This window comes from Podarcis muralis, chromosome 2, assembly GCF_964188315.1.
Source record: "Podarcis muralis chromosome 2, rPodMur119.hap1.1, whole genome shotgun sequence".
NCBI classification, from domain to species: Eukaryota; Metazoa; Chordata; class Lepidosauria; order Squamata; family Lacertidae; genus Podarcis; species Podarcis muralis.
In genome coordinates, this window is record NC_135656.1 from 57,329,095 (window position 1) to 57,355,362 (window position 26,268).

The window sequence follows — 26,268 nt, forward strand, 5'->3', positions numbered from 1 at the left end:
TACCGCCTGCTAGGGGTGGCCTATGTGGCACCATGTGCGTAGCAACTTGATTGCGCGGGTTACAATGGAGGGTGCTAAAAGGACTTCTTAGTCCACGCAAAAGCCAAGCCAGGCAGCAGCAAATCCTGACCAAGGCTGAGTCCAGATGGGGGCATCAGCTCACAAACTCTTTCAGATCTGATATTTCTGCATGCTGTATTAGCACACTCCCTTTTTCCCCAGTCACCCTATTGATCCCTGTTCTGCTGCTTGCTGCCTGCCCCAGAATTGGGCAGAAGATATTCAAAGTACAATCTCATGTGTAGCTTTTGTTCCTCTCCTCAAACACTCTTCCCTCAGATAGCTTAGATGATTAGACAGCCATCAGTTTTTTCTTTAAAAAAAAAAATAGTTGTGCAGTTCTGATTTAACAGACTTGTGTAAGATATGTAATAATAAAAACAAAATGCAACAACTTAGTGCTCCAGGTGGGGCCTGTGTTTGTGCCAATGCTTCTGCTAGTGAAGATAATTCCATTTTCGCTGCCTTCTCCAACCATTAAACTTCAGCTTCAAGCATCCAAGGATCTGGTCACGTTGCTGAGGCAGGAGGTAAATCAATTCAGTCCTGAGCCTCTCGCTGATGTTTTTTTCAAACCTCTCCACTACTGAAGGATTTGGGAGGTGGGGAAACAGCAGGAGGCAGCAAGCGGGGTTGCTCTCTTGCCTCTTCTTTGTTTTTCCACAAAACCTTTCCAAAAGCCTCTTGCAGCAAACTCAGGGTTGATTTGATTCCCTTTCACCCGTCTTAGCACCACGGTTCGATTCGTGCGTGCTTTATGCTGAAGTTGAAAACTAGTCTGAAAAGTCCAGGTGGTGAGGAATTACCTTAATTTACAAGGCACATAAAGGAGCCCCAAACTTTTTACTATTATTATTACAGGCCTTGCACAGGTGGAAGGGGACCTGGAGCAACAGAAATGTCACCACACATATGACAACCTGACCACTCACCCAAAAAATGCATTAAGCAGCTTTCACATCAGCAGTGATAGCAGATGGATAAGGGGTTTACTTACTGGATTTTATTGTGGTAAGGGGAAATCCAGATTAAAGGGAAATGAAATGTGGGCTGAAATTTTGATGATGTTGTCGTGGAGACATCACAAAAACTTAAAAGCATGAGTGGTACAGAGTCTGAAATAAACAGCCATGTGGAAACACCTCATCTCAGGTAGTTTGACCTGTCCCACTCCTTTTACTAGTGCCAGGTTGGCGCATGCGCACACACACACAATTCAGACTGGGTCTTCAGTAGGGGTGGGGCTTGCTGCTCATCTGTGCTTGGTTAGTGCTTATGCTTCTCATCACATCAGCTTGGTTCATGTTGATGCTTAGATGGCTTTACCAGTTCGCACTCAGTGCATAGCAGGTATATCAAATGTGAATTTCTCTCTGCTGTCAAACTTTAGCCTGTTGAGCTGAAAATGTCAAGCTCTGGCTCAGCCAAGATTTGGACAGAGAGAACGTGTTAATCAGATTGGCAAATGCAAAACATTGAAAAGAACAGGAACACTGTAATAAAGCATAGGATCAAGAACCAATGGCAGACATCTGTCAAGGTTATTCATTTGCTGATAAGGCTATAAACAAACTCCAAGGAATGTACTTTTTTCCATCATGTGCATTGCTTGTGATGAAAGCAACTATAATCGTAGTGCAGGGGAAAGGGTAGATCTCTCAAACAGATGTGCAGTCTGATATGCATCTCTTGTGTCATCCAGGCTCTCGTTCCTTCCATTCCTCCATCTTCCACAATGCCTACCCCATACCAAAGGTTCCTCAAGACACAGACCTACATTTTTTGTGTATATTAACTCCATGTACACTGGGGGAGATATTGGCATGCTTTGGGGAATCCCAAGGTTTGCAGAATTCTTTTAAACAATTTAACAAGGAAAAAATGCACACACACCCCCAAAAAAACCAAAAACCTGAATCCAAATGAGGGTGGATAATCCCATGAAATGTTGAGGGTCAAACTGGAAAAGAAACCATGGAAACAGTGGGGAGTCATGAAGTGTCCTAGAGGAGAATATGACTGGTTAGCATACCTGTTAGAAAGTGACTGCAACACTGGGGGGGTCTCATTTGTTTCCATAATAACCAAAAGCTTTCATACTGAGGACTTTACTGGGATATTCACTCACCTGTTTGTTCTGTCTTACAACAGATGGGGGGGGGGGAAACACCTATAGGTTGTCAAGAGAAATGCAGCCATTGTGTTTTGTAAGAACACAGATGGGGATGCAAAACCATTTAGGAAAACAGACACAATTAGAGATGGAAGTTTCAATGTTTTATTCAAGTTGGGTTTGCTTGTTTGTTTCATTTTAAGTGGTGTCCAGTACAGCATTTTGGGGTCTAATGCCACACAAAAAAAGATGGAAGACTGAAGATGTAACCATTAAACTGCTAAAAAGAGAGAGAAGAAGAAGAAGTGATAGAAACAAAGTCCATCTTGTTTAATGCAATGTCACTAGGTGGTTACAGTTACAAAAGACTTCCCTGCTTATGGCTCTGTCGTACAAGCTTTTCCATAATGAGTGCAAGGGAAAGAACCACAACACGGGGTGTGATTTTTAAGTGGTGTTGGCTGAGTCACATCAAACTTTCTACACGCCAAAGTTATACGAAGTGAACACTCTAAAGCACTCCAAGGACAAGCTGTTGGTGTAGGAAGAGAGCTGAAGGTGTAGAAGGGAGAACTAAGTAAGACTTAAACGTGTGTGATGCATCTGCCTGAACAGCCCCTTATCAGACAAATTTGAACACTCCATCACAGAATGAAAGCCTGCTAATTCAAGGGACAGGAAAAGGAGCTTCCTGAGCACTTGGATGGATTGGCATTCTCATAGCATGAATTCCAAATGTTTCAACCATTTCAGGAACCATTATCTTAAGAGAAAGGTTCAAGACAAGAACCAGGCCTTCATATTAAGAGCTGGTAAGTATGGCGTTCTAATAAGCAACATTCCCCCAAAGGCCTGGAACTGGAGAAAAAAAATCATCACCGGCCTTCTCTGAAAACACACACTTTGAAGCTTAGCCTTCTTTAACCAGGTTCAACATGACTGACACATGGCAATAATTGCATCCCAGACATAAAACATTGAAAAGTACACTAAATTCGGAAGGTAGCTATGCTGTATAGTATTTCAGAATTAATCACCAGAAATAACGGTGGTACAATTCCTTCTTTCATGCTTCAAATTCCAGTCCTAGACCTAGTTTGTGGCCACCTGCGTTGACATTCTTCCCATCCAACAAAGCCGACAATGTCAATTTAATACCTGCATAGCAAAACAGGGAGAGGGAAGATATGAGCATTCATACTTAGGAACATAAGGGCAATGCATACAATCTGACAGCGATTTCTGCCCGGACACAGTTTCCGACTGCCGTGTTCTGGCTATGTCTGGGAAATTCTGGACATATAGGAAGCCAATCTGAGAGATGTATGAGAACTAGACATACAATGGATATAAAGGGTTAATTAATACTTTCCTGATATAGGACAGTGGTTCTATAACTTCCATACAACTACCAAAACACCTCACTAAGCTATTTGCTCACCATTCCTTGTGATGTCAGCATTAGCAACACTGTCCTTTGACTCACCCTCTTTTAGTATTTTAGATTTGATCCAAGCAAATGACTACAATAAAGCATGATCAATTACCGTATTTTTTGCTCTATAAGACTCACTTTTTCCCTCCTAAAAAGTAAGGGGAAATGTTTGTGCGTCTTATGGAGCGAATGCAGGCTGCACAGCTATCCCAGAAGCCAGAACAGCAAGAGGGATTGCTGCTTTCACTACGCAGTGATCCCTCTTGCTGTTCTGGCTTCTGAGATTCAGAATATTTTTTTTCTTGTTTTCCTCCTCCAAAAACTAGGTGCGTCTTGTGGTCTGGTGCGTCTTATAGAGCAAAAAATACGGTATCCATAATTCTTACATAGACTGATCAGCTTTTTCTGTCAATTTAGATTTAACGTTTTTGGCAATTTATCTGAGGAAGTACAGGAAAAAATATAAAAACCAGATGGAGTGGCATTCAGTCACCTTCACAAGAATTCAAATTTAGATAAAAATAAAGCCTGAAAGAATTGATCACTAGGGTTGAAGAATAATCAGGCTTTCCACACAGCACAAGCATACAACAAAATCACTCATGTCATTTTCTACCATAACCATTTGGACAGAAAAGGACAGCAGAATCGAATACAATTCTATTCCATACGTACCTGGCTTCAGAGTCTGAGTATATCCTAAACCAATCAGACTGGAATTATTCACTTTAGCCTGAAAAACAAAAGTGAAGATATCTTTCAAAGTTCTTGTTGCAGATCATAAAAAGAATTGTGGAAAACAGAAATGACAGTTTATTCGCTCAGGGGATGGAAATTGGGAATTCGGAAAGCATGTGGATGTTTATTTGAAAACGCAGATCTTGTTGAGTTCAGTAGGTCTCCCCCCCCCCCCGCCCTGCCCATCCTCATCAGCTAAATTTGCAAAAGACTACTCATGTATCTCCTAACAAACTCTTTACTTCTGCTGAACGGAAGTTTTCTCCAGGTGATCAGTACAATATTGTGGCTTGCAGCTCAAATGGCACAAGTAGAATGAACTTAGGATATGTTGGCTTGCTGCCAGTGTAAAGGGAAAGCAAATGGATATTTATACCCCACCCCACCCATTTATAAATTTGAACCTAAAGCTAAGCATGATGTTTTGCTGCCAGGAATCATTTTAAAATCTCTCTGCAAGTCATCCAGTTGCCAGCCAGCCTCTATACTGCAGCCAAAATACGGAAGGCTGGCCTTGAACGGGAGAGCCCTCGCTTTCCACTCTCCAGAACAGCTACTGCAGGTGCGTCATGCATTATTCCAACCAAGGAAATAATTAATGAAAGGGGTCGGCAACTTCTACCACAGCTCTGATTGCCTATTGGATCCTGCTTTTCACCCTGCCCTCGTGCCTCTACTGCCCGTCCCCGTTGCCCTCCCCAGTGGGGCCATGTCAGGCACCTGTTCACAAGTGGAACGAGCAGGATAGAGCCACAGCCACCATAGTAAAGACCAGTGTTTTAAAGCATCAGTGCTACTGAGGCTACATGAGGGGCTATAATAATTAATGATGATGATGATGATTTATTATTTATATCCCACCCATCTGGCTGGGTTTCCCCAGCCACTCTGGGTGGTTTCCAACAGAATATTAAAATCATGATAAAACATCCCCAGGAAGGAAAAAATCCCCAGGAAGTAAAATGTAGAGGGGTTTTTTTCAGGTGCAGAGATTTTAAAAATATAATAATAATGTTATGACTCAGATGTGATTGTGGGGCAATCAGTCATACCCAGCTAAATTTTACATGGAGTAGTGAAATTAATGGGCTTATGTTAGCCATGTCCATTCATTTCAATGGGGCTACTCAGAGTAGAACTAACATTGGACACAACCCTATATGTCAGGCATAGGAGACCTTTGGCCCTGCAAATAACAATAATAATAATTTGTTTATTATTTATACCCCGACCATCTGGCTGGGTTTCCCCAGTCACTCTCGGCGGCTTCCAACAAAAGATTAAAAATACAATAAAACCTCAGTCATTAAAAACTTCCCTAAACAGGACTGCCTTCAGACGTCTCTAAACGTCAGATAGTTGTCTATTTCTTTGACATCTGATGGGAGGGTATCCCACAGGGTGGGCGCCACCACTGAGAAGGCCCTCTCCTCCCCCTTGCCCAGTGGTAGACTTTGGGCTGCGTGACACCAAAATTCAGTGCCCCCCTTGCCTACCATTCTAAGTCATTGTTGCGGCACCCTCTCAGCTCATCACCCAGCTCATCACCCGCACTTCCCTAAATCCGCCTCTGCCTAGCCTCAGAACTCGAGTCATCAGATGGAAGAAAGAACAAGCCAACCACAGCTGCAGCAGCTCTTGCAGTACTGCCAGTTCAAAACACACGTAAGTGAGGTTTGTTAAACCTTTTGGCTCATTCTCCCTTCTATTCTTTAGCCAGTAGTTTCATGAGTCAAAGGAAACGATGAGGAGATTGTCTGTGCAGCTGCCATAGCACAGCACTGAGCGAAGCTACGGCAGCTGCATACACATCTCTGCCCAGCAGCAGTGAGAAGGCATGTGGTGGTGAAAGTTACTCACTATGAGCAACTAGGCAAAGTGCTAGATCTACAAAGCTGTATTGCTCAGATACAATCTGTTTTCTTGTTTCTTATCAACGTGTCCACGTTGTTAACACCCAATGTATCTGAATACAGCTGAATAACATGGGGAAATAAATTAAGAAGGTAAAGTAAAGGTAAAGGTACCCCTGCCCGTACGGGCCAGTCTTGACAGACTCTAGGGTTGTGCGCCCATCTCACTCAAGAGGCCGGGGGGCCAGCGCTGTCCGGAGACACTTCCGGGTCACGTGGCCAGCGTGACAAGCTGCATCTGGCGAGCCAGCGCAGCACACGGAAACGCCGTTTACCTTCCCGCTAGTAAGCGGTCCCTATTTATCTACTTGCCCCTGGGGGTGCTTTCGAACTGCTAGGTTGGCAGGCGCTGGGACCGAGCAACGGGAGCGCACCCCGCCGCAGGGATTCGAACCGCCGACCATGCGATCGGCAAGCCCTAGGCGCTGAGGCTTTTACCCACAGTGCCACCCGCGTCCCTAAGAAAAAATTAAGAAAGGTGACATTAAAGGGAAAGCAAATGGAAACAAAAAATAATTTGTATTTATGAGAGGTGCAAGTGTCTCTTTTCTCTCAGGGCCGCTTTCCTTGCCTGGACTTCGCTTGATAAGTGAAGCAAGAGGAAGCAGTGATTACCAGGTGAGGTAGGTGACCCAGCAGATGGGTTGCTGTTGCTCTCCAGGAGGGGAGAGGAGGGCAGCAGGAAGGTCTGTGCATTGGCAGAAGTGCAGGACTGGCTCTGCTGATGCTTTTGCACTGCACCAACCTCCCCACCACCTTGCCCTTTGCAGGAAGCAACAGAAACCCACCTGCTGGGAAGCTGGCATAGCTGTTCCACCCCACCTGCTGAGCTGCTTCTAGTGATTTCAGTTAAATGATATTGGAGTTCCAGGAGAATTAAGCAGTCAACTTCTGTAACGGAATAAATCTCAATGAAAATGAGTGTCCACATGTTACTCACAGAGAAAGATGCATCTGGGTCAAGTTGATATTTGGCAGCTATTCCAAAGCGGGTGTTGCTATTTCCAGCTGTCCAAGCAAGATTGACGGCAGTTTCCAATTTATTATTCACCTTCTGATAAATGGAACCTCCAAATTCTGTGCCATCATTCCTGTAAGAACATTTTTCATATTTTTTTATACAGTCATTTGTGGGAAGAGTGCAAGCCTAGGCATGGTTATGTTTATGATTTGCTGCTGAATTGTTCTAATGGTTGGATGCTGCGCTTTTCTTCTTTTTTAATGTTTATATTGTTTAGCTTTTCATCATTTGTATACCGCTGTGAGATCCTACAGGATGATGTGCAGTCTAAATTACAATCAATTATATATAGTGCTTAAAAAAACACATGAAGCAAAAATATTAACAGCATCCTTTCACATTTTTTTATTTCTCCAATAAACTAGTGTGAACTTAAGTCTGTCATCCATTCCAAATCATTTCTGAACCCAGGTCTCCAAACCCTTCATCTGGGTTTTGGAGATCTGGATTTAGAAATGATCTAGAAGGTCCTATATATTTGAATAAATATAAATTTGGATAAGTGAAAATACAATCTTCCTCCTACCAAAACACTTAGTGATGTTTAAAGCATCCAAGTTATTGATAAAGAAACAGTACCACCTTCCTTTTCACCAACTTGATAGGCTCTTTTTTTTCTTACAATACTTTCCCAGTATGCAGTCTTCCCAGTACTTACACATTGGTGTGAAGCTGAAATTCGTCGGTCTTGTAACCAACAGCAAAATTGCTCTGAGTTATTCTGGACTTAGCAGTCTCAAAAGTCATTTGGTAACCAGCCAGCCAACCTTCGTAGCCAAAGACAAAGGCACCACGTATTGAAGGACCAGCGATGTCAAAATCCATGTCACAGCCCAAGTTGATATGTTCCCGCTTGTATCCAGACTTGACTTTAGCATTCTTCTTCCTAAAAGGAAAACCGTGCTTTATATTATTCATTTTCAATCATGCATCCTAAAGCTATTTCCCCCTCACTGCTATGTACCAGTCCCATGCATTCTCCACAGTTGGAGGCAGAAATGTTTCTGAATATCAGTTGCTGGAAACTACAGGAGGGAAGTGCTCTTGTGCTCAGATCCTTCTTGTGGTTTTTCCAGAGGCATTTTGGTTGGCCACTTTGAGAACAGAACACTGAACTAGATGAGTCATTGACGTGATCCAGCAGGCTTCTCTTATGTTCTTGCCACCACCAGAAACCTTTAGCGGCAGCATGGAGACTGCCAACACAAATTAACCTCTTTCTTTGTATGCTGAGCCGCTTGACAGGCTATAGTCACCATGCATAAGCTACCTTAAGATGCTACCTCATCATGGACCTGGTGGCTGAAACAAGGAGGCCAATTTTTTCAGCCTCTCCATTATTAGAGCTTTTAAAGCAAAAAATGGATGGCCACCTATCATGGAGGCTACAGCAACAAATTTATTACATCAGCAGGGGACTGAACTAGATGGTTTTGAGGTCCCAATTCTATGATTCTAACCAGCAATCAGTCCTGTTTTGAGCTGTTGAAATAGGCACTACACTATTTCAATACAGGGGACTAATGATCAATTCAGTAGGTTAGGAAAATTATTTGGAACATTATCTGAAGATATTGACTCAAAACTGATGGTTGGCAAACATTTTACTTGCAGTGCCTTTATCACCAGGCACCCTTTCACATGCTGGTTAAATTAAGGACCTACTTTTTTACCTGCTATTAATCAACCACATTATTTCCTCTCAATTCCTTCAGCCTTATTTTAACCTGGATATTTACACTGAAGCCAAATGGAACACTGAAATGATCCAAGACCGAAACCCCAGGTATAACAGCTCGTGGTTCAATGTGACATGCACCCCAGGAGGGTGACTGCTACATTAATCGGCAGACATATCCCTCTTTCACATACCGGTGCCTCCATTTCAAGCTAGGGAAAGAAGTAAACCTCAGAGCCACCTCAAGAGATCACAGTTCAAGGTTCACTGAAGGCAGGCGCTATCAGTAACGCACACCAGTCCTTGTCAAGCAACACTTTCACTACTTCATTTATATAAATGGTGTCGCTTAACCACATAATTACCGTATTTTTCGCCCTATAGGACGCACTTTTTCCCCTCCAAAAATGAAGGGGAAATGTGTGTGCGTCCTATGGGGCGAATGCAGGCTTTTGCTGAAGCCTGGAGAGTGAGAGGCGTCGGTGCGCACCGATCCCTCTCGAGCTCCAGGCTTCAGAAAGCTATCCACAAGCCTTGGGAGCCCGGCAGGAGTTCCCACCGGGCTCGCAAGACTTGCGGGCAACAGCCTGTTCTGGGGGCTGGGGTCGGGGGAAGCTCGGACTTCCCCCGCCCCCAGCCCCGCAAGCAACTCCGGGAGCAATGGTGAGGGTGCGCAACCTCGCCTTCGCTCTCGGACCCCCAGCCCCGAGGCTAAAAACGAAGCCAGGACAGCTAGCGGGATCTATCCCGCTCGCTGTCATGGCTTCTTTGCTCTTTGGGGCTCGGGGGGGAAAAATAATTTTTCCCCTGTATTCCCCCCCCCAAAAAAAAGTGCGCCCTATGGGCCAGTGTGCCCTATAGGGCGAAAAATACGGTAATTCAAGGGATGCTGGCATGCCTCCATTTTTCCTGGGATTAATTGAAAGGACATGCGTATCTGACATTTGTGACTCCTGAACAGTGTAGTGTGTGTTTTTTTAAGGAGCTTTATATGGGCAGGAACCTGCCTAATATTAGGCTAGTATATTTGTCCATCTAACCCAGAACTCATTAGACTGACTGGCAGTGGCTCATCAGAGTCTCAGGTAGCACTTTCCCATTACCTGTTATCTGATCTAGCTGGAGTTTGCTATGCATGCAAGGAACATAGGAAACTGCCCTATACTCAGACCCTTAGGCCAGTGTTTCTCAACCTGTGGGTCCCCAGATGTTGTTGGACTACAACTCCCATCATTCCTAGCCAGCATGACCAGTGGTCAGGGATGATGGGAGTTGTAGTCCAACAACATCTGGGGACCCACAGGTTGAGAACTGCTGGCTTAGGCCATCAGGTTGGTGCTGGGCATTCATCTGGGTCCTTCTGCATGTGAAGCACAGGCTGTACCTCTGAACTATACTCCCTCCCTAAAGGATGCTTGTGTGGCACTGATGGAGAAAGGGACAGTCATGAACAGTCTCAACTAGCATCTCAGGAAAGCTGCCACCTTCCTTCTCTTTCCATCCGCCCTGCGGTCTTGCTTGGAAGCCACAGGGAAAACTTCCTTAGCCATTCCCCAGCTTTCTTTGCCAGGCATGTCACACGCCCTCTCTTTCAACTCCCAAACTCCATCAAGGGACCCAGTTATAAAAGGAGAGCAGGGTCTTTCCCCACTGAAGCCAGTGGCTACGCTGGAGTGTTATCTGAACATGCAGGAAGCCAGCCTCCTCTGTGTAGCTTTCCTTAGCACCTCTGCAGAAATCAGGGACAGGTTATCCCATCCCAATGTGAAAGATTGATTGGGGGGGGTCTCCACTATGTTAGCAAATCACTCCTCCGCTGCTGATATATGACTGGTAAGTCACATGTCTGTGTTTACTTTCCTGAGCTGGGAAAGTCTGAGGATGGAAGTTACATCTTATCTCTTGTTATGTAGTGCTGTTGCACTATGTTTTTCTCTCTGTGTCTGCTGCTGAAGAAGAGAGCAGACACCATTATGATTTGTCCTGTAAATATTGCAAAATAAATCTAAGAATGCTCACAATTATGCTTCCAGTCATCACTGCAGAATCTGCTGATTAATAGTGTGCACAGGATCATCCGACCTGTGTCGTTGAGTGCTCCGGGATGAAGACTGATGTCCATCCCGGGGAAGCGCAACACCGGACAACGCCCAGAGAGGCTTGTCTCATACCGGGGGCAGTGGGGACCCCCAAGGCATGTTATGGACACTTTGCCCTCATATTGAGCTTCAGAGGCGCTCCAAGTACCAGGTCAGGGGAGAGGTGTGGCTGGTGGTGACATTTTGATTGGTTATGAAGGTCAGTCAAAGTCTTCAAACACCTGCACCAAGGGAATGACAGGACTGAGGTTCATCGCTCCCTTGTGTGGTTTCTGCTGTGCCACCAATGAGGCAGCAGGAAGGTATCCAGCCAAGACAGAATGGAGGACTCCTAGTGGAAAGGATTACCTGTCGCTGGAGTCCAGTCCACACAAGCATTCCTCTCAATACCCACTCACTTGGAAAGGGGATTTATGGCTCTGTGTCTTACCTGCCTTTAAAATGTAGCCCTCCTCACTCTGCTATCAGTAATTCAGCTGTTTTGAAAATGCAACTTCTGAAACTGGGTTGCGAAGGGCCACACTTAATGTAACACTAAACACACAACATGCTGTGGCAACTTTTGTCCTTTCACTGCTAATGGCAAGCACAGGGAGACCGGTTTTCATCAGGACTGTGATGTCGGAGTGGGGAGGCGATTCTTTTCTTTGCCACTGTGGTTCTGATGAAAATCAATGTTCCCTGTGTCTTGGGTGAATAGCAGCTCTGCAGAGAGGAATTTTATTTAGCACAATGGCGGAGGAGGAAGGAGTGAAACCACTCCTTTCCTACATTCCGCAGTCCCCAAAGCGAATCACACACACCCCAATTTGAAACAATAAAATATGCAACAACCAAGAGGTGCATTTAACACCATGTCTAAATTGGGTCTTAAAATGGCTAATTCCCAAATGGACATTTTAAAATCACACCAGTAATTAAAAGGATCTATTTAATTTAATAATTTTAGTAGATCTCTGATTTAGAACTTCATGTCAATGCTAAGGTGGATGCCACATTAACCCCTGGTGCTTTTAGCAAAGGTGCTCTGTCATTTTACATTTTTTATTCCCATCCAGGTAAGCACTGCTAGTAAAACCTGAGTTTGTAATGATGCTGCAAAGCCAAATCTGGAGGCTACGGAGCAGATACTCAGTAACCATTCTGAGATTGAACATCCACAACTCAGGAAAGGGACACCATACCTAATGAATGCAACCCTGATTACTAGAAATGCAATGCGCTACTTTTAGCTGTGCAACATTCTGACATCAGGAGCATTTAGAAAGGATGATAAAAATGAAGACGCACACACACAAATATTAAGTACGTATAATCCCCCAGCTGCTTAATCCTCTTGGCCCACATAACATGCAGGAAACAACCACAGCATCAAAACCTTTCATCCAACCAAAGGCATCTAGCGTTACAGCCCGCAAGAAGGGAGACCAGAAATCCAGCTGGGGCAGGGGAAGAAGAGGCGTCCCAAATAGCACAACTTAGTGGTAAAGAGTGAGACATTGTTAAGTAGCACTAAATAGACCTTGCACTGCAGGAGGCTGTTGGAAGATGCATTTTGCACTTATAAGACCCACATGTGCATCTTAGGCCAAAACTAGCAGCAGTTATGACAACTGGCTCAAGTGATTAACTATTTTAAATAGCACCACACTTAAGTTTGCAAAAAGAAAAGACCTTCATGAAAAGGGGAGAGATGATCGCACACAAAGGATAATCACTAATGCAGCCCAGATTGGAAAGATAAAGCAAATTAAGCAGGCAACTAGCAACAACAAAAAGGTTATTCTACTGGATGAATGTACCCACTCCTTACCCAGTGTTAGGAGAGAATGAGGAGTCAAAGGTCAGCTTCAGTCCATGTGCAAGCTGAACAGAAAAAGAAATTCACCAATTGCATTTATAGTTCGAAAAGATGAGTGCTTAAAGAGTTGAAAAACTGCCATCTTTCAATGTAACACTCACCTGATCTTCTAAAGTTATCTCTGTGCCTAGTGTGTTGTCTGTGTTCCACTTCTCTGTGAATGTCAAGCCATATTCTGTCCACCTGTACTTGGTTTCCAAACTTCCAGAAACTTTGGTTGTTTCTGTATTTGCTGAACCTGAGCTTGTAAATTCCTACGGGCAAAATGCAGGGTGAAAAATTGTTTTTCACAAAGTCACCTTACAGAGTTAGAAAAATATACAGGCCCCTGTCCAAGTAGACAGGTGGGTTTATTGGAAGGGTCAATTAAAATGACATGAAAAAATCAAGTTTGGTCTTTCTCTACTCACCAGTCCATTTTCAGATTTTGTTTTCAAATCCAACTTTATTAAGCCAAATCCTAAGAAAATATAAGTAAGCCAGAATGATGTCAGTAACCATCTGGGGCAGAGGCAAGCAGAAATTCTGATTGAACTTTCATAAAATGTAAGTCTTCTATGCAGGAAGAAAGGCATTTAAGAAGCTACACTAATTTCTGCAGCTTGCAGGAAGGTGAAATATGATTATATTCACATAATATATTATCTAGCCACAGGACAATCAGCATAAACATGATAAAACTTTTGCTGCTGTTCTTACAAGAAGTAAACTGAGCAGCATTTTTATATATTTCTATTGATTGGTGTGTTTTCAGTTGTATCTGTTTTAATTTGTGTTGTGAGGCAGTATTGGAAGAAAGATAGGATATAAGTAAAATGAATAATGGGGAAACACATGATGAGATCCATGATTCCATGAGATATTTAACAGAAGACAGTTTTCTTCAAAGGATCAGAAGGCAAATTGCTGAAATAAATACCCCCAAGTCAAGGCCCAAATGCACAACCCCATCTTTAGTATACAAATTCAAAGGTAACTAGGACTTGGCCCAAATTTACTCCTTTCCACAGGTTGCAGAGTAAGGTGACAAGACTGATTACTCAGGCTGACAGCAGCTGGATAAAACTGTTAATTCAGTCTGGTCAAAAAAGGGACATGTCTCCCCTAGTCTTTGCCACTGAAAAACAATTTAAAAATACACAATTGCCAACGCTGCCTCCAGATATACAGTTAGATGGGCTTAGATAGGCTTTTACAAAGTGGGAGCTACATCCGAGAACTATTCTTTGCATCCCTGTGCTGCAGTTTACACCTTGAAGGACATGAGCTATACTCATAAATACATCTGGACAGAGAAGTCCTGTGCATCTTTAGTCAGAAGGTTTACTAAGTGAGCTAAATGATGCCCAGAAGCCAGTGCATACTGGGAAAGACTTATTCTTAGGGCACAGTTTGATCTATGTATATTGACTGTGATCTATAACACACACAACTGGCCAGAAACTGCAATTATAGTTGTGTGAAATCCTAGAAATCAACAACCCAGATAACCAGTGAAACACCACCCATTTCCTTGTGGCAATATTTACCATATCCCTTGGTGAAGATGTCTCGAGCAGATTTTCCTAGGTCAGCATAAGCAGGGGGAACTGCCATTTTCTGCCAAAAAAAGAGAAAAGACACTTGAGTTATGGCTTTGTGGAGAATCCAAACACCACGGTGCTTTGGTCATTCCAGAGGTCCAGCCACCAATTAACCAAAAAGCGGACCAATTAAAGCATTTTTCATGTTACATCACCGAGATGCCCTCTCACCGGTCGCTATAAAAACAGACCCCACAACCAAGAACACATTGCCGTGACCTTTATTTGTAATGTTGAATCACCTAAAAAAAAATATTGAAGAAAATCCGGACAAGAAGAAAAATCCTGGGGCTTTAATTTACCTCTTGATCCTTAACAACATGAACAGATCACAATGATCTGGGCTGCCAGGTGCATGTGAAACATGTCACTCTGAATCTGCTGAGTTAACAACATCTTCTCTCCTCCCCCATCCCCCCACATAGAGCTCACTATTTATGTTTTCCCTTCTTCTAAATCTTTCCACAAAGGAAGGAGGTGGTATGATTTAAGCATTTTTATTCTCTTTTCCAGCTAGCCTTGAAGCCCAAAGCATCCATCAGAAACAGATGACGAAATCAAACAAAGCCATCAAAGCTATGCAATATTAGGATCTGGATCCAGCAACTTGTTAAATGTCAATACATAAAAGTTATTCTAAAAACAATCATTCTTTAGGAACAGGAACCACAGAGATCCATTTCATAGCAATCAAGTCTATAACCACATGAGGTTAACAAAACTTATAACTGAGCTCAATGAAATGACATTTTAAAGCATCTTCTCCTTCAAGGCCAGTATGTTACACATAAGTAGACTTGCCTTGCAATAACCAAGACAGACCCAACTCATGAGCCCTTAAATCTTTTACTCTTCACCCAGATGAATATGCAACAGTGCCTTACGGCTTATCTGACTCATTACACATGGTGCAGGATTGTTTATTGTAGAAACCGAAGATTCCACCCTCATTTCTTAAATGGATTAGAAGATCCATTAGTATACTACTAGCTGCACACCATAGGTTAGAAGCTTTATACAAAATAATTTATTTTGCCAGTAAGCAACAGGCATTGAGGATCTATTTCATATTTCACAGACAGAATGATTTACCATAATTCCGCTAAAAAGTAGAACGCAAATTAAGGATATGCTGAACACCAAATGGTGCATGTCCCTAAACCTTTTTGGAGCAAGCACCACTAAGTTGTTGCTTATTTTGGCTCCAGACCAGAAGCAATTTGCTTTTACAAGAGAACTACCAGAGCACATATGTCAGATAGGTACTTTAGCAGTTATTCACAGCCTGAAGCGCTAAGTGCAACAAGCTGTTGCATGCCAGAGTTGGATACTACTCTTAGATAAGTCAAGAGTCTCAAGAGTCTCTCTTCTGGCTCAAATTGAACAGCTACATCAAACAAACCAAGAAAACAAGCTACAAAGAATCTTTCTGACCTAGTGACATAGTCAGCATTCTTGAGGGTACACTGATTGAGAGATACAAACCCCAGGTGATACTAACTTAACTATTCTGTGACCGTCTCCAGGGTGCTCCAAGCCTGCCACCCAACTCAGTAAACTTAAAATGGATGCTCCTCAACTAATGACATCTTTAGCAAAATGGAAGACCCGAAGGCCAAGAATCATATACTCAGCAGCGTAACTAGCCGCTCGGGTGCCTGGTGTGGTGCACGCATCCTGCAGCCGGGGGCAGGGCAAGCCGCCCATGGGGATGGTGGGGTGCTGCATGGAGCCTCTCCGCTGCCTCCCCTTCAGCTGTAGGGCAGCTGAGGGAGAGGCGGAGGGCAGATGCAAGCCCCAAACTGCCGTTTCAGGCAACGCAGAGCCTGCAGGCCCCCAAGCCACCACGTCACTCCCAGGCGAGATGCGTGGCTTGGGCATGCTGCAGGCCCCACAATAAGTGCCGGCCCACATGGTGTGGCACCCAGTGCCAGCCACATTTCATTACGTTTGTTGACTGAACTGAAAGGTTGGTGAGCCCCATTTTTTTAAAAACTCACATTTTGTCATTTTGTCACATCACTTCACTGATGACATCCGGGGCGGCCCGCACTCTTCCTTCCTTCGCCACTGCATATACTCCAGAGGTCCCCAAACTAAGGCCCGTGGGACTCGTTTATCTGGCCCGCGGCAACCCCTACTGCCCGCTGCCGCCACCCACTGTTACCGGCGCTGCGCTGCACGGCTGCCCACTTCCGGGTTGGAGGAGCACCGGAAATAGCTTGTGCACAAGTGCAAGCATTATTTGCGCATGCGCAAGCGTTATTTCTGGTGCACATCCGGGTCAGAGGAGGCCCATGCACATGCGCACAAGCTATTTCTGGCGCTCCTCCGACCCAGAAGTGCGCCAGAAATAGCATGTGCACATGCGTATGGGCACGCGCTCCCCCGCCCTCCGGCCCGCTATGCGATCAGCGCTGGAGTCACCAGCCCAAGGCGCGGCAAGTTTGCTGACCCCTGATATACTCAATACGTGTCACTGTGAAAGGCTAAAAGAGAGCCATGAAATGTTAAACAGGTCTCAAAAGCAGTTGACCTGAATGTGAGCACTAGGTCAGAAAAGGGACCTCTCAGGATTCTACAGGTGTCTGGAGTGACTATATCTGCATGCATCTTTCCATGCGGGAAGCACTGTCTCTGCTCCAAAACCAGAAAATTCCTCTCAGAGGAGCTTGTCTTCATAGGCCTCCTTCTCCAGTGCTGTACTTGTCCACTGCTATACTAGTGTGAGCTGAAGGAAACAATACCTGGAGCAGCTCCTTTACATCCTTAATGATGTTTTCGTGGTGCTCAGGTGTGACAACTATCAGTCAGGACAACTTCTATTTCAACTGGCTACAAATCCATTCTAAAACTCCAGCAGGTAGCACTGAAGAAAGCCACGTCACCAGGATCAGCTCTGGGGTTTTTCAAGAAAGCCACCACAGCACGGGAAACGTCAGCGATGGCTGTGTGATGAATCGATCATGACATGCCGGCTTAATGCAGCAGTCTAAACTATGCCTATGAAGCAGTGGGAAGTGTCTAAATCCCATCTTATGCAATTACTGAAATTAAGGAATATTAAAAGATAATCCTGTATCTAATGAGAATTGAGTTCTAAGCAACTATTAACTTCACAGGGGATCAGGTGTCTGAAACAGACAATATCACAGCGTTTTTTCTGTGGTTAACCCCCATTAAGATATGAATCATCAAGGGGAGGAAAAGTTACTTGCTTCCTCTGTGCAAGAGCTGATCAGTCGTTTTAGGTCTGCGGTAGCTCAAAGACAACTGTCAGCCTCCACAAGTTAAAAGTTCAATGAGCTTATTGAGTGGGGCTGCAGGGTCTTAACAGGGCAGCCTGTAAATGCCCCTATATATCAGTTCTGGGATCTCAGAATGTGAACTCCGAGTGGGTCATAAGTGAAACTGCATGTCAGTGTCTGATCCCAGCCTTGAAGATGATAAAGCTATCACATGACTCAATCCCTGTTCAAAGATATCACCAAGACTGAAATAGCAGGGACAAAATGCAAGTCAGTGTTAAGCGCTCCTGACTTAGCAACACTAAACTCTGGCATCTGTTGTCCCACCTCATGATTCTGCCTCCACCACACACCCCAGCCAGGCAGGAGGAATGGACTTTAGACCCCCATCAAAAGAGTTAAAGAGTAACAAGTAATGTATCATTTTCACGGAATCTGGAGACAGTGGCAGAATCCTAAGGTACCAGCAGCTACAGAATGTCAGGGCTGATCTTGACACAGTGTTTGGTACTAAGGCAATCCATCCCAATAGGAGGAGCTTTGTACAAAGAAGCTTTCAGGTTTGGTCTTAATCACATAATATTGTGTTTTTCTCCAAGTAATTCAGCTTTCCTTGCTGCATTTGGTCACCTCCTTGCTGCTGGTTAGCAGTAACCTCCCCAAACAAGATGTAGCACACAGTGCTAGAAACTCAGATATATAAGCTAGGTGCCAAATGGCTTCTTAAGCCAAGATTGCCGTAGCCAAAACAGAATGTCTAGTTGCTATTTTGGGGTAAGACAGCTCTAAAGTCTTTTTTTTTCAAATGATGGACTGACTGTGATTGAGTCTCAGTTAAACATCTGGCTAGTTCAGATGTCAACCTTGAGCAAGGTTAAGAGCTTTGAGAACTTAAATAAGAAAACTGACTTGATCCAGGGACAGTCACATATAAGAGGGCCATTACAACCTCTTTTTCCTTAATGGTGACTGCCGCTGCTCAGGCTGCACAGAGAAAGCAATTTGATTCCAGAAATTCATTCCAATTGTGCAGATAAAATATACCGTAACTGATAGGATTCTACAGGATGGGGTATTAGTGTGTGAAAACAGTCCATCTTCACTTGGTTGCAAGTGGTCAAAAGCCAGCTGGGAAATGTGGCTGGTGCCTGACCAATTTCAAACACTGGTAGCATGCCTTGCCACAAAGCTACTGTAAGCAAAGAATTTCTACATACTTTGAATCCTACCTTATTCTCCCTGACTTACTGTGTGAACAGGTGCAGAAAGCAATCAAACCTAAGCCCTTCAGCCCACAGAACATGAATATCAGCCTCAGTAAGATTTACACATTCATATTACTAAATACAAAGGTGATTCAAGAGACTAATATTTGTTCTGACTTCCTGCTCCACGGTCAAACCTCCATAAAATTCCAGCTCTAACCCACATGCAGACTTCACAGTCATACTGACTGAAGTGACATTTTGCATGGGACTTGACCTGACCACACAGAAGTGGCAGGAAAATGCCTTGCTACTCATTTGCTGATAAGAACGTAAGAGCCTGCTTGGTCAGGCCAAGGGTCATCTAGTCTTGCATTCTGTTCTCACAGTGGCCAACCACATGCTTATGGGAAACCAACAAGCAGGATTCAAGCACAAGTACACTCTCCCCTCCTGTGGCTCCAGGCAACTGGTTTCTAGAAGCATTTCTGTCTCCAGCCACTGGGGCAGAGCATAGCTGTGATGGCTAGCAGCCATTTTAGTGACTCTCAAACTAGATACATAACCAGCTGAGGAAGAAATCCTACACCTGCTAACTTGGTCCACATAATCCAGTGGTGCCCAAGCAATTATTCACACTGTATGAGGTTCTGTTCAGTCACCTGTAAATGTTTCCTATTTCAGAGGAATTTCTACCAACTATTATAGGCTGGAATCCATACCTTTTACATAGGGAATGTCTAAAGCACAGAGATGTGGCCACCACAGAAGGCAGAGCCAAACGTATCAGACTGCAGAAGTGGAAAGTCGCCAAGTCTCCTGATGAAAGACCTCTTAGATCTTGCAGCTCACAAGCAATAATACATTATATTAAAAGACAGGTGGAATATACATTTCAAAATATCCCACATAATTTCTTGGAATCTTTTGCAGACTGAAAAGACAGATTTTGCTCCCTCTGCACCACCAACGCTGATTTGTTTTATCTCTCTCTCTCTCTCTCTCTCTCTCTCTCTCTCTCTCTTAATCTTTTTTCCATTGTAAAAAATTGATTACCAGATTAGTCAAATCAATATATGTAGTAACTGTAAATTGTGCCTTATTTAAGTCACAGACCTTGACACATCAATGACATGAAAGACATGGGTCAGGGAGGAAAATGGTACATTGGAGATTTAATGCTACCTGTCCGTTATCACTAACTGCATTGCTGGGAATTGGGGGGGGGGGGGTTCTTTCATTGTCTCTTTTTAAATATTTCAATAAACAACAAACAAAATGGACCAAATTTCTTCTCTATATATCAAGCCACTATCCCTCCCATATGTCTATATAAACACACACACACACACACACACACACACACACAACCCATTCCTAACAGTGCTAGCCTTATCTTATCTCCACTGTCACCTAGGTCATGTCTATCTCATCTTTGCTACCCTCAGTCAATATCTGACTTCTACCAATCCTTGCTTTTTGCATCTAATGTTCCCTGGTGAGAAACAGTTTGCACTCAGCTCCTGCTTTCCATAGGTGGTAAAAGGACAGTGAGTGCACAGTTCTCTGGCTCTGTGCTTTTATGTTGTGCATTTGAGGATTTTCTTTGCCTTCTCTCCAGTGATATCCATCCTGCAATCTTGATGTACCTTTCATATACTCATTATCAAGATCTAAATGCAGCATTGTGAGCACTCAGTTTTGACTCCACCCCCTAGCTGGACGAGGATACGGGAGGAGAACAGGAATGACAGATGTGCCCAAGTGTATCATTTCCGCAAGAAGCTCAGGTTTGGAAGGAAAACACCTTCTTCTTTTGTGTTTTAAGAATTAGATTTTGTTCTTACTTTGCCTCTAGGTGTCTTTTTAAATGTGTTGCTTTGTTTCTGCCACAGGCTTTATGAAAACTGCTGGGAAGCGTTTTAACAGGGCGTCTTGGAGAAGATTTTTACCACACATGAACAGTTCTATTGAAATAATTGTATTAAAAGGAAAGCACATCACTAATGTATGCCTTGCTAAAAGAGCAGAGGCATATGCAAATGGAGCAACTGAAAAACAATAGCCTCAGTGTAACTTCCCACTGAGATCAGTATCTGCTAAATGTAATATGTGAATGGCTACATGAGTCTGTTTTGCTCCTTGGACACTTGTCTGGAAGACAACACCTGTACTGGCAGCCAGAATATTTACATATGACAGTGTACATGCTTCTTTCATACAGTAGCCTTCAGTCCCTTGGATTTCCAGTCAGTCAACTTGAACCAATTTAGGATATCTGACTTCTGCACATGTTATCACCTGCCAAATCAGGAACCTGTGGACATATGTCTCATATGTATCTGAAAGTGGATGCTATCTCTCTGTATTGCTTTTGACAAAGAATCTGTTTGCAACCCCACTAAACAAAAAAACAAAAAAATAGCAGGAGTAAAATGATGAAATTATTTTTCCTGCCATTTTCACAGGGGAATCAAATTGGAACAGAAGCACACATGTGCAGAAAGGATGGGGGAGTAGCAACACTGTCCAATGAACGCTGTAGCCACTGGTGTGAATGAAATTTAGCATGTCATGTAAAAAAAAAAATCACAGTTCCATACTGAAGTGTGAAAGAAACATTAGTCTCACATGTACTTTTAAAAGCATGTTTAGAATTGGATGTCATGTGTCAGTTTTGCTCAATACCAAAGCACATTTTCAAAATACACATTTATGTTTTATCCCCATACCTTTGGTTGTCAGTGGCTTTGAATTTGTGCTAGTAGTTAATATTGTGTTTAATTCTATTACAAACAAAAAGGATTGTGACAGTATACATGGAAAATTAGAAATATCCCACGTATAATTAACTGTCTATTTGCTAGATATATGTAATGTAATAGGCACTGTAGAATTCTATCTACTTAGCAGCTATATTGGCCTTATGAATGGCACTAGGCTTCTGCCTAGGGCAACAAATACAATCTGCATCCAGCCATAATGGTTGCAAAAATCAGCTGCAAAAACAGGTCACATTCAGATAGCCCTTTTGAAACACATCAAAATCAATCTGAGAATGAAGGTATTTCCCATTGCAGACCGTGGAATTTGATGTAGCCATGCTCTTGAATATTGAAAAAACCCTTGCTATTTATTTTTAAAATGACATTCCTTTAGAATTATCTACATCTATTTGAAGACATTCAAATACACCCAGCCCTTTGGGCAAAACCTCATAACTCCATGTTCTCCACCCACTGAACTTTTGCCTTCATCCAGCAGATATAAGAACAAGCAAGGGCATTAGGGACATTTAGAGGTCAAGGGGAAGAACCTGAAAAGAGGAAAAGATGAGGAAAGCAGCACCCACTAACAGGTAGCCAGAAGAGGCTACGACACTGTTACCTGTGCGCTGCATCTAGACCTTGCCAAACCCACGTTACCGTGCCTGTGGCCTACCCCGGGGTTACACCACCTGGCCTCGCTACTACTTGGGTATGCGCTGCCCAGGAGCGCAAGGAGCACTCAGCTCGAGGCTTTTCCAGCGAGGAAGAAGAGCACATGGAGTCGGCGCGAAGCACGCTTCGCGCACAGAGGTCACCTACAGCTCGGTGCTGCTGAGCGCGGGGAGAAGGGATCGGCAGGCCCCCCTCTTCCCCGTCTTCCAGGAGCCTCCGGCGGGGATGGGCTGGCACACAGATGGTGCAAGAAGAGGTGTCCAAGGGCCAGCCGGGCACGTCTGGGAGGGAAGGATGGAGAGACAGGAAGAGCTTTGATGGGAAGCAGATGCGCACGAGGGAGGCCGGCGAGAGGGCTTCTGGCGCCCGCGGCGGCGGCGAAGCGAGGCGGCCTCGTCCAGGGCTTTCCGGGGCCTGCGGCGGCGCGCCGATCAGCCAGCCTTCGCGGCCTTGAAATAGAAAGGGCAAGGCGCCAGGGGTCGCGCTGGAGGGCAAGGCGATTTCTCCTCGCCATCCTCGCGACGGCCACCTCCCCAGGCCTGCAGTGGCGCAAAGCCTTCTCCTTCCCCCAGCATCCCTCTCTCCGGCTGCGGCGGGCAGGGGAGCAGTAGCCGCGCCAAGGCCGCCGGCCCCGGCTCGCCTTCCCTCCCGATCCCTGCGGCGGCCCGGAGAGAGGCTGCAAGCAGCCCCGGCGCCGCCAGTAGCGGCCGATCTGGCTCGCCAGCCTTACCGTGTCTTTGCCGTGGCCGCAGCAAGGCTTCTGGTGAGCGGCGGGAGGGGCGGCGGGGGCGGCTTGGAACGGGGCGGATCTTGCAGGCGCCGAGGCCAGCATCGCGGGAGAGCCACGGGCAGCAGGCAGGCAGACGGACCCTCCCTGCCGAGCAGAGGAACGTGACTGCGCCGCCGTCGGACGCTGGCCGGCCGCGGATAGGCTGAGCGCCGGGGACGGGAGGGGGGCTGGCAGAAGAAGCGGGGCTGGGCTTTCCGGGCGAAGGGAGCGGCTCGGCCAATGAGCCAAGGGCGGCGTCTCTCGCGTCTTAAGCCGCACGGTGGTTGCCAAGCGCCACACTGGAGGCGGGCGCCCGCGGAGTCGCCGGATCGTTCAGGTTTAGCGCATCGCCTTTTCTGCCCCGAGGCGGGGTGGCGAGGAGATGGTGTTAAATGCCTCGTCTCCAACTGAAATCGGTGGCCCTGGCTTCCAAGCGGAGCTCCCGCTCAGGAATGGTGGTCTCTATTAGCATGTATTCCTCGCTTTGCACACACAAGTCTCCAAGCGAAGAGAACACTCGAAACAGCTAGAAATCGGTTAAAAGCCAGAGAGCAGAGATCGCTACACCAGATAATCCGTGAGGATCGTTCGCACGTAGGCAGCGGAAGGCTGGTGTGAATTCCGGATATGCTAAAATGCGTGGCAAGAATGCCCGGTGGGGGAGCTGTCCAAAAACGTAAGCAGCATCTGCTGAATCAGGCCAGTGAAGCCTCTAGACCAGGGGTCAGCAAGGTTTACCTCGCCTGGGCCTGTTCACTCCTGTGGAGACCCCTACGTGGGCCGGATCGCCTGTGTGTGAGCGCGCTCAATTTCCAGCACTTGCATTTGTACAGACGCAATTTCCAGCATCTGTGTCTGCACACATGCATTTTTCGGCGTCTGAGCATGCACAGACGCAATTTTCGGTGCCACAGAAGCAAGTCCCTGCACCGCGCTGTGCTGGTTTAGTGTAGCGCGCAGGGACTCGCTGAGCAGGCGGGTTGGTTCGGGGGCAGCTTGTGGGCTGGTTAAATGACCCCTGTGGGCCGCTTGTGGCCCATGGGCCTTAGGTTGCCAACCCCTGCTCTAGACCAGCGTCCGGCTCTCGCAGTGGGCAGCCCACAGGACGAGCACAAGGAATATCTGAAGGTCTTGGAGGCAATGGGAGCCCTGCATATAGACACAAGAAGACGGAGTGCATACAGGAACCCACCACATTAGTACTGGCCATCAGATGATGAGGAGTAGCTATGATAGGTCTTAGGGACATAAAACAGAGCGATTCCAACTAACCACCAGGAGGAACTTCCTGACATTAAGAGCCACAGTGAAAAGGACTCCCTCGGAAGGTGATGGACTCTCCTTCCTTGGAGGTTTTTAAGCAGAGGTTGAATGGCCATCTGTCACGGATGCTTTAGCATTGCAGGGGGTTGGAGTAGATGAATCAAGCCATTGTTCCATTCAGCTCAGTATTATTCACACTGACAGTAGATAACACAGTGTCTCTCCAGGATTTCAGACAGGGAGTCTCTCTCCCAGTCCCAGCCCTACCTAGAGATGTTGAGGATTGAACCTGGGACCTTCTGTGTACAAAGCAGATTCTCTACTACTAAATGGCAGCTCTTACCCTTGGGACTGGAATAGGGGAAAGAAAATGGTGACAATTGCTCAGGTGGTAGATGACTAGTGGGAGTGGGAAGGAAGGGCCATATTTTCAGCATGTTTGTATAGAGGAAGTCAACGAAGAAAGAAACACAAACTCAGGACAAAGGGAGAAATGAGCTAAGAGGAAGGCACATTTGGCAAACCCTCACCATGATCAACTCCTGCCTGGAAACCTATGTGGAAGGATGCGTGGATCTAGAATTGGCCTCCACAGTCACTTACAGTCACACCTCGTAAGACTGTGTTCATGGGAGACAATTTTTTTTCTTTTTAAAAAAAAATTATTAACAATTTCAACATAACAATATATCAAAGCACCATATTCATTATTTTCCCCCTTTTTCCCATTTCCCATCAACCCCCCCGAGACTTCCCTCAGCTCCTCTCTCTGATTTCTCAGCATATGTTATTCTCTAAATATTATAAAATTATTTCAATCCTTATATTATCTATCTACCATGTTATCAATCACTAAATTTGTGTATGTTTATTCAAAACCTGCCAAGGAGTCCAATTCATTTTGTTGTCTTTTTAAGTACTTCGTAAAAAGTTCCCATTCTTCTTTGAAGTCACAGTTGTCCTTATCTCACAGTTGGTATGTCAGTTTAGCCAATTCTGCATAGTCCATCCATTTTTCTTGCCGCTGTTCCTTTGTCGGGGTTTCCTCATTCTTCCATCCTTGTGCTATCAAGACTCTTGCAGCTGTTGTAGCATAGATGAATAAGTTCTTTGTTTTCCTTGGCAGGTCTTGTCCTACAATCCCTAACAAAAATGCTTCTGGTTTTTTTTACAAATGTCATTTTAGACATTTTCTTCATTTCATTACATGGAAGACAATCTTACTCGGATGCAAGTGATCGCCAAAGAATAGAGGGAAGTTGCCTAATGGTGATGGAATGAATACTCAGGGGAAGCAGGAGAGAGAAGCTGCATGCCTGGTTGACAGGGTGGGTGGTAACAGGGATGGATCTGGAGAGAATAGGAGAGGAAGGGAGAACGAGAAGTTTTGATCATAGTGAGTTTGATGCTTTTTATGATCCAAGTAAAAATCTCCATACAGGCAAGTTAGAGATGTGAGGTTATTATAGGGAGGTTACTATATCAGTTGTAAATCACTTTGGGTTGCCCTGAACAAGATGAAGTGACTAATGAATTCAATAAGTAATAATAATATAGAAAGGGAAAGCTGAGAAGTAGAGCAGGATCTGGTGGCCTACAGAACCATGAAGAGGTGGTTCTGTAAGCCATGAAATTCATGGAGGTCACTCAGGGACAGAGGGGGGGAAATAGCAGAGGGATGAGAACAGATTCATTCCTAAGGGACCCTGGCATAGAGGAGAGAAAGCAGAGAAAGAGCTTCCTGCTGTGGGGGCAGGGGAGGGACCTGAATGAGCAGTGAAGTAGAAAGAGGAATTTAGGTCCTTCCTTCCCAGCCGCCTTGTTTGACCCCCTGCCCCATGA

General features: G+C 45.0%; 1 protein-coding gene across 2 annotated transcripts in view; it reads right to left on the minus strand.

The window, feature by feature from the left end:
* Positions 1–2,324: 2,324 nt before the first annotated feature.
* Positions 2,325–26,268, minus strand: part of VDAC1 (voltage dependent anion channel 1) — a 376,203-nt gene continuing 352,259 nt past the window's right edge. The window contains exons 2-10 of one of the 2 annotated variants that reach the window (XM_028718028.2): positions 23,125–23,249; positions 14,448–14,517; positions 13,329–13,378; positions 13,020–13,172; positions 12,871–12,923; positions 7,939–8,166; positions 7,200–7,350; positions 4,284–4,341; positions 2,325–3,331 (exon numbers count right to left, since the gene is read on the minus strand). In XM_028718028.2, coding sequence (XP_028573861.2) covers positions 3,240–3,331; positions 4,284–4,341; positions 7,200–7,350; positions 7,939–8,166; positions 12,871–12,923; positions 13,020–13,172; positions 13,329–13,378; positions 14,448–14,517; positions 23,125–23,226 — 957 coding nt within the window. In that variant the 5' untranslated portion in view covers positions 23,227–23,249 and the 3' untranslated portion in view covers positions 2,325–3,239. Of the gene's footprint in view, positions 3,332–4,283; positions 4,342–7,199; positions 7,351–7,938; positions 8,167–12,870; positions 12,924–13,019; positions 13,173–13,328; positions 13,379–14,447; positions 14,518–23,124; positions 23,250–26,268 lie in introns of those variants that run through there. The other variant, XM_077924531.1, reaches the window with a different exon arrangement.